At 42.4% G+C, this 14,113-nt stretch overlaps 1 protein-coding gene across 1 annotated transcript; it reads right to left on the minus strand.

The window, feature by feature from the left end:
* Positions 1–6,723: 6,723 nt before the first annotated feature.
* On the minus strand, positions 6,724–8,860 carry POU2AF2 (POU class 2 homeobox associating factor 2). Its single transcript, XM_081240796.1, is given in 3 exon segments — positions 6,724–7,153; positions 7,157–7,390; positions 8,571–8,860. Coding segments are annotated over 3 exon segments (681 nt in total). The 5' UTR covers positions 8,859–8,860; the 3' UTR covers positions 6,724–6,994.
* Between the last annotated feature and the right edge of the window lie 5,253 nt (positions 8,861–14,113).

The following is a 14,113-nucleotide window of genomic DNA, read 5'->3' on the forward strand; positions in this document are numbered from 1 at the left end:
GTTCCGGAGCACAGGCTCCGGATGCACAGGCTCAGCAGCCATGGCTCACGGGCCCAGCCACTCCACGGCATGTGGGATCTTCCCGAACCGGGGCACGAACCCGTGTCCCCTGCATCGGCAGGCAGACTCTCAACCACTACGCCACCAGGGAAGCCCTAAACCTTTACTCTTAATTAACATTGTTGTCTTCCTGATCTTTTATAGCAGAGGCTTTCAAACTTTTCGGACTTCAACCCACACTAGGAAATTCATTTTACATGTTCACATACTATATCTATAACAATATATGTTTACAAAACAAACTTTTCATGGAACAATGTACACCTATGCATAACAGATATTCTGAAAATTTCTATTCCATCTTTTCCATCTCATTCTATTCATGAAAAAATCTATGTTGATTCGGAGTCGCTAATATAATTTAATGACCCACCAGTGCGTTGTGACTGTCACTGGAAAATACTGCCTGTGAGACATGCAAACCCACTTGTCAGAGTTGTGCTCGTGGACAGCGTGTCCTGTCTGCTCTACTGTCGGGGTGTGTGGGGAGGCTGGGGCAGTGCAGATACTGACTGGAGAGTGGTCTGTAAACACTGGGGTCACCGGAACCCCAAGAAGAGGCTGACTGGAGGGGAGGGGAAGCTGCTAATTAGGCTAATGACAGTTTGTGTGTCTCAGACTGGAAACTCTTCTTTCTTGCTGGGGTCGTGGTCACCTTCAAGGTGTTTGCCCTGAGGTCCTGATCATCTCTTTGGGGTTTTTAATAAAAGAGTGGAAAAAATGTTGTGGGCTTTAACAGGCTCACTTGCTTCAAAATATAACATAGGATCCAGATGTTTGGATGTTGGAAGGGATCTTTGAGGGACTAAGACACACTTAGAGTGTTTTTCCAACATCCCTGCTGGTCGTTGTCCGGCCCAGGCTCCCTCCGCCACTTGGCTGAGCTGCCAGCCCATAGAGGATGTGGGAGCTCACCGTGTGTCAGGACGCCTGTTCTCCTATTGGACTGCTTTAAATATAATGATCGTTGGCTGAGACAAAATCCAATGCGGTATATTAGCTGAGCACCATCTATGTACCAGGCCTGGTACCAAGCACCAGAAATACAGACTGATAGTCCTGCTTTCTGTCATCAGCTGCTTGGTGAGTAACATGGAATACCTGTTCTCCCATGTCCACACCACTGCTCCTTCATTACAGGTCTATTTGGCTCATTCATTTGTTCATTCATTCATTCATTCAACAAGCGTATACTGATGATCTGCTCTGACCAGGCCGAGGGCTAAGCCTGAAGAAGGTATCATGTCCCCTTCCACCCCCACTGCAAACCTTGTCTTTCTAAGGTTCACCATCTGTAATTTCTCTAGTTCTTCATATGTTATAGTATTTCAAATCTCTGAGCCACGGATCTCAGAAACCCTTTAGTTGGTCTTTGGCCTTCTTAAAGTCCTGTAGCACCAGAATAATGGGAATAGAATACATTTTTAAAAGAGTTTTAAACTGAATATTTTAACTGAATTTTTTTGGCAGGCTTTTGTATGCAAATGACACTGCAGAACATTATATTTAGGAGACATTATTAAATTAGACACACGTGACACATGAATATGAAAAGACTTTCAGTAGAAGAAAAGGAGGGAGTTTATTCCCTCCAAATTTGACTGTGGCTCTAAATTCTCTTTATTAATGCAAAGTTCTTTTGTCATTTTGACTGTGGGACACTGTTACCAAACCTTGTGGGAAATACCAAGTTCCAAAAACATGGAGGAAACAAGTACTTACTGGGTCCAATGTGAATGTTTGGTCCATATGAAAATGACCAGGAAGACTATTAGATGAAGGTTATTTAATGATTTGTGGTAAGTCAGTCTCTTCCCATAAAATATATCCAAAGTTTTTACTTTAAGAGACTTCCATGAGGAATGGGCATTTGATAGTTTATCATTTAAATTAGGAAGATACCATCAGATTCTGCTTGAAAAGTTCATCTTTTACTTAAGACATTTTTTTAACATCTTTATTGGAGTATAATTGCTTTACAATGGTGTGTTAGTTTCTGCTTTACAACAAAGTGAATCAGTTATACATATACATATGTCCCCATATCTCTTCCCTCTTGCATCTCCCTCCCTCCCACCCTCCCAAGACATTTTTATTAGGCAACATTTGAGACATACAAAAGCATAAAGATTGCTGTGATAAAAGCCTGTGAATATATTATCAACGTTAAGAAATAAGTGATATTTCATTTATGATTAAATTAATTTATTAAGCCTTAAACTTTTAGATTTTCTACTCAAGAGATTTGGTTAAGAGAGAAGGTTAGCAGGGATGGCTATCAATTTTCCCAATTTGAAAAGCTAATTCTTAGGTACTATTTGTTTTGTCCACATTTTCTTCCTTTTGGAACTTGTAAATTTTTTTTTCTCTCTTTTCCTTTTGGCTTGTAATATACTGACAATGACATTACATATTGCAAACCCACAAGTTTATCAGAGATTATGATTAGAGGATACTTTTATAGCAAAGATCAAATATAACATGGTGTCATCATTTACAAATAATTATAGAAGATTTTCTTATTATTTATTTAACCTGATCGTTAGGGATTCTAATTCCTGATCTATTGATCATATGTGTTTTAATCACACCAGAGATAATACCAAACACTGAATAACTTTTATTTATAAGAATTCTTAGCAATATTTATAGTCTACATAGATACTAAATGAATATATAAACATTTTTCTATGCTACTTCAAAGGTTCAGTAATTTTCCTTCTTAAAGACATTTAAAAATATGAAATCAGTCGTCTTAAATATATTACCACTACAACTCGATAGCCAGTACTGTCATGATTTGCAAAGAGTATGACTAAGTTAAATACTAAGCATGGTGAGGACTTTCTTATACATCAGAATTGTCACCCGTAGTATTGGGATCTAAGTTGTTACTCATCTTTGTGGTATAATGTTCCCTCAACTTAACAGAGATTTACTGAGCACCTACAACCTGCTGGACACTAAGCCAGGTGCTGAGGGCACAGAACTGTCCTTCCCTTGATGAGTCTAGTTAGAGAATCCTCTTTAGCCAGAGTGTACGATTTTGCACTTAACCTCTCGAGAGTCAGTAGTTATCAAATATGGTGTGTAAGATGAACAGTGTAATATTGTTTTGAACAATGAGGATACCTTAGACAGAACCTAATGATTGAACATAAAGAAAGAGTATAATTTTGATGTGTGGTTGGTAGAATGACTGTAACGTAATGTGACTTAAACCTTGGACATCAATTGTTGTTTCAGTTCTTTAAATATACCTGATGTTTTATTTCTTGTGAATGTATTATTTAGATTTACATGTTAAAAATGGATCACAGGGGCTTCCCTGGTGGCACAGTGGTTGAGAGTCCATCTGCCGATGCAGGGGACACGGGTTCGTGCCCCGGTCCGGGAAGATCCCACATGCCGCGGAGCGGCTGGGCCCGTGAGCCATGGCCGCTGAGCCTGCGCGTCCGGAGCCTGTGCTCCACAACGGGAGAGGCCACAGCAGTGAGAGCCCCGAGTGCAGAAAAAAAAAAAAAAAAAAAGGGATCACAGAGGTACTAGTAATTCCTTTATATATGTTTACATTTACATGTATATAGATATATATGTGTATATGTATGTATGCAAATATATATTTTACTATTGGGATTAGTAATTCTTTTTCCTTTGTGGAATTTTCTGTACAGTGCTCTAGTACTGAAGTCTTCTCCTTGCCATCATACTGTATTATTAACTGAGCTGTAGCAAGTCATAATGCTGATTTAAAAGCAGTTATTAAATAAATGAGGTAAAGCTGTGGTTTTCTTCTCTCTGGGGTTTGTATAGCATTGTAAGAGAAGTACAAACAGTTTCAGCTACATACTATAGTATCTGTTTTTAGCGATGTATGGGGTGATTGCCTATATTTTAGCTTTTGCATGGGAAAATTTTGCTTTCCACTTTTTTTGGACATTATTCTCTAGGGAGATTTCTTAGCTTGAATTTGACATCACCATCTGTGCTTACTTTAAATCTTAAGGGACCTAAAAGAAATGGTGTTTTGAACCTGAACACTTAAATTTTCTCTGGCTTCCCCAGGAAAGCTGTGAGTCTGAGAAGAGCAGGTTTAAGAAGGAGAGGGAGAGGAGAAAATGTATAATCTTTATGTTGGCATTCTGCATTATTACATAAAGGTGCAGTTAGTCCCTGGCATGAGGTAGGAAATAGAGAGTACTTGAATGGGAAATGGGATAGGGAAATATAATTTATTTCCCTAGCATAAGTTTATATCTTGGTTTCACTTTTTAACAAAGTATTGTAAATTCTCAGAACAATAAAACAGAACCAAATTAAAATATATGCAATATAGCAACACTGTCAAGCTAAATAGAATTCTTAAAAGTCATTTACCATTTGGAATTATTAGCACCATTTTCCCCACTCCACTTGATCCTTTAGACTAGAGAACTGAAACGGGTACTAGACAGAGTATGGGCCTGTGTGTGTCTCCTTTTTTATAAATTAAATTTGCCAAACACTATGAAAGGGCTTGGATGCTCTAAGAAGAATGTAGACACCACTGGTCACTGAGCTCTACTTATCTGAGAGCCAGTGCATCCTCAGGTTGTGAGAAGATGAACATAATAGGTGAATAGACAATAGCAAACTAAGAGAAATAAGCATGCCTAACTTTTAGTGTTATAATTAAACCAAAATTAAAGTTATAGGAATGCATATTTATGACTTACACATAAACTTATGATTATTGTGTTATGTGCTACTTAGTAACAAATGGTAAGCAGTAGATGACTGTAATTATTATAAAATTTATACAACCAATCTAGAAAAGTGACTTTGAGATCCTTCCTTGTGAAGACCCTGTGTCTACAGGGAGGGCCAGATCTCTTCCTTCTGATGTGGGGCCTGCCGTCCAGGTATGAGTGAGGCTGGATGACAGATGGCTCTCCCGAAGGTGCTGGCAACCAGGACTAAAGTCTCCAGTCTCAGCAGACTTGAGAAGGGCGGCTCTCTCCCATGGTAGAAGCTGTCCCCTTCCACTGAAGAGCAAATATTGAGCAAAGTAAAGATCAGGTTGTGAAAAGGAGTGGTGGGAGGGAAGGAGTAGGCAGGGGACCCGGGAGAGTGCAGCCCAACAGCTATGGACCACGAATGCTCCTTTGTTTGTTCCTCCAGGGATGCTGTCCCAGGAGGGGGATGAAGGTTGTGAGGTAAAAGAAGGCCCCTATTCAAGTATTTCTGTGAGAACTCCACAAATTATGTGTGTGTTTGCTCAACCAGAATATACCCTTGAAGGCCTAGAGAAGGAGGAATATCCATTATTCACTTCCAAATGTGAATTAATATCCGTATTTGACTTTCTAGACTCCTACTTAGAGCATGGAACCCTGTCACAGAGGATGCGATGGAGACTGCATTGAGGGGCTTTGGACCCCCGGGAGATGGAGGGAAAAAGCACTGCATCAGGAAAGACCCGATGGGTCAGAAAAATGTGGTGAAGGGAATAAAGAAAGGAAGGTGGTAGGAAGACAGGAGGAAGATTGTGGGTGTGACCTGTGAGCCTTGCCCCACACTTTGCAAAGTTAAAGTACGTGCAAGGTGTTTATGATGGGCTTGGCCTGCAGACAGGCACACTGCTTGGTGGGAATTACTATGGGAATTTAATTGCCAAAGGAGTCCACACCAGTCAGACTTACATGAGACAGATTGATGCTTCAAATGTCAGTTTCTTCATTTATACATAGTAAGAGCTATATAATTCTGACCAGTGAGCCATCAACAAGGTCTTTCTTCAAAGGTCATGTTGTTAAAGGACCTGACAACATGTCCTTCTCCAAAGACCCTTTGCTTCTTGGTGTTCTGTAGTCTGTTGTTTCTTGCCGACAGCCCAGGACTGCTCTCTGTGTTTTCCTTACAATGCATGCATTCTTATTTGATCATAGAATGTCCATTTTGCTAATGCATTCTGATAACTGTCGGTTTATTCCATCAGAGAGACAATGTCTAGCTTAATTAAGGCTACCATTGATCAAAGAAAGTCTTTGGTCTTTGTGGTTTTTTGGATTAGCCTGATTTTTGGACATCCTGGGCTTTAGTGCAGAGTCAAAACCATGTTATTTATGAAGCCATAGTGTCCTGACCTCATTTTAATGACAATAAAGCATTTATATGTGGTGTCACATTTGTTACTTGCAAGTTATTGTTATTTGCAAGTCACCGTAAGGGGATAAATGCGTATAATGCTTCACACTTTATAAAGTCACATGATGTAAAATGAGTTTTGTGTTATGCACCCTAATCTATATTATATCCTATGCATTCTCTTTTATTGAAGAACACACATAGTTCATAACTAAGAAAAACTGGACAGGGAAATCAGTATGTTTTATGATCTGCATGAAGGTTTTCTTTTGCGATACGCGGGCCTCTCACCGCTGTGGCCTCCCCCCGTTGCGGAGCACAGGCTCCGGATGCGCAGGCTCAGTGGCCATGGCTCACGGGCCCAGCCGCTCCGTGGCATGTGGGATCCTCCCAGACCGGGGCACGAACCCGCGTCCCCTGCATCGGCAGGCGGACTCTCAACCACTGCGCCACCAGGGAAGCCCTGCATGAAGTTTTTAATGTAATTTAAGGATAAACTATCAGTGCTAAAAATGATACTTCAAAGATAACAAAAGATTCAGAACATAATGGGTTACTAAATTCCCCCAGAGACCCCACTGTCAGGCTGTCTAACTAGAATATGGTCCCTGACACACTGAATTCACATCGTGGTGTGTTTCAGTGGGGTTATAGTGGGAGGATCACAAATAAATGCCATCATCATCCATTAACAAGGGTGGCACGATGGCTTATCCTGAAAATCCAGTTCTGAAAGAGCCGCCACACCACAACAGTCTGTGAATACAGACACTGACTTAAAGAAAAGCACAGAAGTCCTCTGGCATACTCATGGGCGGCACTCATATGCCCCCCATGCCAGACTCCTATCTTCTTTGGTCCACGGAGAAGGGTCCTGGAGGACAGAGGTGTCTGCCCCCTCGTCCCGGGAGAAGGGCCCCACCTTGGGTGGTGGGTCATTGGACATTGTCATGAAAGAGGTGAAGGGCTAGGGGGATGGGGTTGGGTACCCCTGCACGTGGTACAGATCCTCCAGTGTGTGCAGAGAGTAGGATGGAACCCCTGCTAGGGGGGCTGCCCAACTGGAGCTCCTGTGCTGGGCAGTGCTCCCCGACTCTAGCTGGGAGAGGCAGACTGTGCTGGGCGCCAAGCTCTGCAGGGCATCGGCCGGCACGGGGTCTGGTTGGCTGAGGCCTTCGGGCACCGTCTGCTCCCACGAGTCCCTCTGAGGAGGATGGAAAGATCACTGGGGTTAGTCATTAGGTGATTGTCTGACGTAGGCAGATTTTCTTCCCAACACAGGGTGCTGCTGGCCCATGTCTTCCAAAGCAGACTAGGTGTCCTCCCTCTGCTGTCCAAAGCCTCCCTACCAGGCAGCTCTCCCCTCTGGTGTTTGACATTGGCCGTGGGAGTTTTAATTCCTTTCTTACTCTAGAATTAGATTGTGTGTGTGTGTGTGTGTGTGTGTAGAGAGAGAGAGTCCTTTCCCCAGAAAACATTAAATGTGAAGATAATAAAATGAACATTTTGACAGTGTTTCATCATTTACTCCTGGAAGAAGTAGACCCTAAGCTACACAGTGGGCTTCTGAGTGGGCTAGGAAGGCTACCTGCCCTCAGTGAGCAAGGGGTTAGAGCCTCATAGGCTTGGAGCTGGGAAGATTTGGCTTCGATTCACGGCTGGGCCACTTACTACCTTCCTGATTCTGAGTACTTCACTTTGTGCATCTGTAAGATGGGGCTTTAAAAACTATACCCTGAGTTGTTGCAAGTATTAAGTGAACAAGTGCACATAAAAGTTCCTGGCTGTAGTAGATACTCAATAATGTTAATTCCTACTCTCCCACAGCCTGTTTTGTCTAAAATCCTATCTCCAGAGATTCATGCCTTTGTGGTTGAGGGCTTTACAGTATAAGAAATTTACTAGTATTCTACTTTATGAACTCATCTCTGGAAGGACTGCGAGAGAACAAGGTTCTAGAGGGTAGAAATATCGTGGGAGAGGGGAGGCAGGGAGGCGGAGGGTGAGAGGAGTCCTGATGTGCCTGCCCTGGCTGACAGCCTCGCTGGCTCCGAGGTAACTTCAGTGCTCTTTCCTTATGCACGGGAGGAATAATGGGGAAACATCAGGCACAATCGGTAGAGTATTAACAAAATGGATATATATCCTGTTTTATCAGTCGTCCCCGCCCAAATCCCTAGATAGAACTTCCTGCCGCGTGGCTGGCAGGGATCTTTGAGGAGGGCTCCCTGGGCGTGGATCCTGGCATCTCCCAGGGCGGCGCAGAGAAGCCTCCTGGGGGGTCTCGGGGGCGAGCAGACCTGGTTGCTAAGCACATGGGCTGACCAGGGCCGCGGGAGCCCCGACGTTAGTGACCCCCCTAAACTAAGCCCCTGCATACTCACCAGCACGAAGTGTGAGGGCTCGCTGGGGAAGGGAGGCGGCAGGAGCTGGGGCAGGGGTGAGGCGCTGACTAGGGAGCCGCTGTTGGGGGTCAGGGCCGTGGGGCGGTGGTCCCCGTAGAGCTCCGGGAAGTAGGAGTCCAGGTGGGCCGGGTGGCCCTGCCCTGCCGAGGACTCGCAGGCAAAGTCGTTCGCCACAGTTCGGGTGCAGGCATCGTTTGCGAACTGTTTACTGTTGTGGAAGTCCGAGTTGGTTGGGAGAGATCTCCTGACACCATAGTAACCTGACATCACTGGTGAGCCTGTTGCCAAGGGGAAAACAAATGGACAAAAGTTTCCTTGGAGGAAGTCAAGGCATCTCTGTTGCAGCCAGGTCTCTCCACGTGTGAAATGGTATTTCCAACGCAGGCCTGACGCCAAGGCCAACATTTAAATAGATAAATGTCTTGAAAGGCATTAAATATAGTGGCATTACCTCTTTTAACGGGTCCAGCCCAAATAATTCATACATTTAAAGTTCGCTCTGCCTTTGGGGATAAGTTCACTTTAGATGGAGCAATAACTGTTCAGTGTCTCTCACTTCTTGTGCACCTTCAATGTGCCAGGTGCTGTGCTAGGCGCTGTGCTTATTCTATCTCTTTGGGCTTAAGGAGATAGAATAAGAAGCCCTTGGCATTTACATTTCATCTAATGAAGTATCTTTTTCACAGCTTCTGAGCTCTGTCCCCATAGATACAGGGCCGTTTACAAGAGGCTGCTTCTGGGGCATGTTATGTGAGACTCAGCATCTCTAGATAAGGTGAGACAATAACCCCGCCCCAAATCAGAGGCAGGCTGTACTCTTCTTCTAATTTTTTTGTACACTGGCCGTGACTTGCACCTATTAGGCACCAGAAATGGCTGCTTGCTTTGCTTCTGTGAAGCAAAGTCAGAGGACCACAAAAGATGTTTTCTGGCTTTGATGAGTCTGGTGTTATTTGCTGCCCTCTTGTGGCCGCGTTGAGTGTCTCACTCAGCTCACCTGGGCACTGAAAGCGTGAGAAGGGAATGCGTGGCACAGAAAGCTCCCCTTGGTGGAAACCTGGAGAGGCTGAAACTGAGAAGAATCTCATTTAAGATAAGGCCAGTGAAATAGTCCCAGAGAAGAAGAGTTGTGTTTGTTAAAGACTTTCTGATCTCGTAGCTCAGTTGTAGCAGGAAACCCTTCACCACTTAGAACATGTTGAGGAGCACAGACTCAAGGGCTGTAAAACTGATTTTTTTTTTTTTTCCAGCTGGTGGTGGGTGTGATCCAATTAGCTAAGACCTACTCCCTCAGGTCACAAAGAGGCTGATCTGGGAGGATGATGCAGTTGCTTGTCTTTCTCACCTTCCCCAAACACAGTGGACCGCTTCTGAGCTTTGTCCCTGCCCACCCTGCCCACTCTTCCACAGGGAGAGAAAACAGACTCATCAAGACCCTCCTTCTTATTACCCTGACTCAGTCATACATGACTCTCCAGACACAGCACTTTGGCCCCTGTCAGCTGATGTGGCACTTCGTATTATGCTCCATACTCTCTCACCTGAGTTACAGTCCTCTTTCCAATCCATCCGCAAGCTCCATGGGGGCAGAGCTTATGTCCTACACATTTTCTGTAAACCCAGCCGTATAATACTGTGTTCAACAATTACATGTGAATTTATTCATTCATTCAGAGGAAATCAAAATTCCCTGTAGAAACTTAAAGCACAATTCCACTCACTCCACTTTCATCTTAAATTCTATAGCCCCAAACTTCTAATCTGCTCATGAATTTGAAAGCTGCAGTTAGAGGTTTCATCGTGAGCATAATTCTCCAGAAAAAACATCTGTGCAAGTGAAAATTAATATCAGTAAATAAGGTTTTGTTTCATGCCAGGAATTTATATCCACAGTAGTGGTTAAGGCTGAGAACAGAATGAAGAATAAGGAAACAAGGCTTCTAGGATCTCATGTCTGTATATCCAATTTCCAAATTAAAAAAACACAGAGAAAAAAACCCTTTGCTTTTTAAGCATGTATTTTTCTCCCTAAGAAGAGGAAGAATAATTCTAGATGATAACAGAGGCTGCAGAAATTTTCTTCTGTAGAATGGAGCAGATACAACCAGATTCCAGTGACAATAAATATGATTGGGAAACACAGCATAGAGACATTCAGATATGTGGGATCGTCTCCTGCTCTTATTCCTTTCCCTTTTCCAGCTCTGAAGATTACCAAAATTAGTGAGAAACCATATGCCCTTCAGAGTTTGGGATCTGGAAGGAACATGTGTGTGTGTGTGTGTGTGTGTGTGTGTGTCTATGTGTGTATACACACACATATGAGAGTGCCCCAAATTATTATTAAGAATTCTCCTATTCCATCCCAACAGGAGTACTTAAAGAGACATATGTATTAAAATGAATGTAAGATGCTTAACTAAGTTCCTGGCATATAGAAAGCACTAATAAATAATGGTTATTCCACCTGCCCTCAGGTCTCTCTCTTTCTGTTCTGAAGCATGTGCAGAATCTATCAGACCACAGTGCCAGAATCTTAAACATTTTAAAACTGTATCAAGGGTTTAATTTCTATTGCTTTTGCCCAATAAGCTTATGCTGGACAGAATGCATTCCAAATTCAGGAATGACTGAATGAGGTCTGCCTTCCCTGATCTTACATTTTAAAAATAAATGTTTTAAAGCTGCAAAATGTTGAAAGTGCTGTAAGGCAGCTATGAAAGAATGGAAGCCTAAATGCCTGATTTAGCTCAAAAGGGAAGGAATTACCCCTTGAACTGCAATACTCACCTGGCGTCGGGCCAAACGGAGACTGCGCAGAGCTGACACTGCCCTGGAAGACAGAGGGGGCACAAGTGTTTTCTTCTTTAGTTACAAGTTTGAACTTAAAAAACGTTTAGGAATACATTTTACAAACTTTATTTTCTGCTACTAAGAAACTTTTTAGGAGAGATTAGCTTAGAGGAGGGTCAAATGTGAGTTAAGAACACAATACCGGAAAACAAACAAGGGACAGAGAGAAACCAAAGTTTTAGATTCTGATAAACTTGCCAAAAAGCACAGTCTAGATGAAATAATTTATCCTTTTTTTTTTACTGTTTGTGTTAATATCCTTCATCAAATATATATCAAAGATTTATATAAATACATACATACATGCACACACAATATGTTTGTATTTGGTTTTAACATTGAATGGCCACTTTTTAAGCTATCTGACTCCACGTAGAATGGAAGCTTCACTAAGGGTAGAGACCTTGACTGTGACTTGTTCTCAGTGTCTGGAACAGAGTGTGATTCATCATAGACACAATAAAAATATGTGGAATAAAAATAGGCATCAAAGATCCCGCAGTTTAGTGAGCATAGGAGGTTGAGGGATGCTGTCGGTTGAATTATGTCCCCTGAAAAGATATATTGAAGTCCTAATTACCAGAACCTGTGAATGTGAACTTGTTTGGAAATAGAAGTTTTGAAGATGAAACTAGTTAAATTAAAATGAGTTCGTCCTGGAGGACTGTGGGCCCTAAATCCAATATGATTTTTGTCCTTATAAGAAGAGGAGAGAGACACGCAGAGACACACACACAGAGGGGAGAAGGCAGTCTGAAGAAAGAGGCAGAAATCTGAGAGCTACAACCTTCAAGCTAAGCTTTGCCAGCAACCACCAGAAGCTAGGAAGAGGCAAAGAAGGATGCTCTCCTAAAGCCTTCTGAGGGAGCCTGGCCTGCCGACAACTTGATTTTGGACCTCTAGTCTCCAGATTGGTGAGATGGTAAATTTTTATTGTTTTAAAGCATCCCATTTGTGGTAATTTGTTACTGTAGCCCTAGGACACTAATACAGGGAGTGATTGATGATGAAACAGATAATTCAGTGTAGTGTGAGAAGTGGCATTGTAGAAGTAAGGTGGGCTGAGGTGGACACCTAAGCCAGTATTAGGGATGGGATGGGGGACATATCCTGGAGGAGGTGATGCTTAAGCTGAGTGCTGAAGGAAGAGTAACCAGGTGTGTAAAGTCTTAAGATAGACAAATGCAAGCTCTGGCTCCAAGAGGCCCAGGAACAATGTTGCTGTTGTAAAAGGTGAGTCCTCAACATCTAGTTCTTCGGATTTGAACACTTAGTCTTGACCCTAGTAATCCTACAGACTCTCAAGAGTTGGAAGAGATTTTACAGAGAGTCTCATTCAACTACCACTCAAGGCTGAAATACTCTCCATGTTATTAGCCCTGGGTGCATTTAGCCTATAGTGGTGGATAACTCAGCACCCTCTGAGAAAGCCTATTTCTTCTTTGGGGACCTCCAGCTGTGATAAAGTAGGCTGAAAAGAGTCATGTTCTTAATTCTAATCTCCTTGGTCCATACAGAATAAGTTAAACCCTTCTTCCATACACAGCTCTTCAAATATCTGAAGATAACCCATCATTTCTCAACTGTCTTAATCAGTCTGGGCTGCTATAACAAATACCATAGATGTGGTGGCTTAAACAACAAACATTTCTCCCAGTTCTGGAGGCTGGAAGTTTGAGATCAGGGTGAAAGTATGTCGGGTTCTCTGGGGGCCCTCATCCTGGCTTGCAGATGGTTGTCTTCTCACTGTGTCTTCATGTGGCACAAAGAGAGATCATCTTTTCCATGTGTCTCTTCTTATAAGGGCACCAATCCCATTCATGAGGGCTTTGCCCTCATGACCTAACTACCTCCCCAAAGGCCCCGTCTCCAAATACCATCGCGCTGGGGATCAGGGCTTTTAAAAAATTTTTTTTAGATTCCATATATATGTCTTAGCATACAGTATTTGTTTTTCTCTTTCTGACTTACTTCACTCTGTATGACAGACTCTAGGTCCATCCACCTCACTACAAATAACTCAATTTTGTTCCTTTTTATGGCTGAGTAATATTCCATTGTATATATGTGCCACATCTTCTTTATCCATTCATCTGTTGATGGACACTTAGGTTGCTTCCAGTGATGAGGGCTTTAACATATGAATTATGGGGGTGGGGTACAAACATTCCATCCATAGTCCCAAACTGGAATTGTATCTTCTTCAGGCAAAATGTCCTCCAACCGTTCAGAAGTAACACAGTATTTGAGAGTGAAGGCTCTGGAAGCAGACTGTGTTTGAATCCCAGCTCTGCCTCTTGTTAGCTGTGTGATCTTGGGCACATGAAGATTAAATGTGATTTTATGTGTCAGGCACTTAGAATAGTTCCTGGCTTAGAGTAAGGAGGATGTAAGTATTAGCTATTATCATTCAGATGCATTTTTATGTCTCTTCAAATCTATGATATATTCCTCTAAACATGTTTTCCTATTTAATAAGTTAACACTTTCTTTTTTTGTTAAATTTAATTTATTGACCTATAGTTGATTTATAATGTTGTGTAAGTTTGTACTGTACAGCAAAGTGATTCATTTATGCATATATATATTTTTTATATTCTTTTCCATTATGGTTTATCACAGGATATTGAATATAGTTCCCTGTGCTATACAGTAGGACCTTGTTGTTT

Source organism: Mesoplodon bidens (genome assembly GCF_964165515.1).
Source record: "Mesoplodon bidens genome assembly, chromosome: 7".
NCBI classification, from domain to species: Eukaryota; Metazoa; Chordata; class Mammalia; order Artiodactyla; family Ziphiidae; genus Mesoplodon; species Mesoplodon bidens.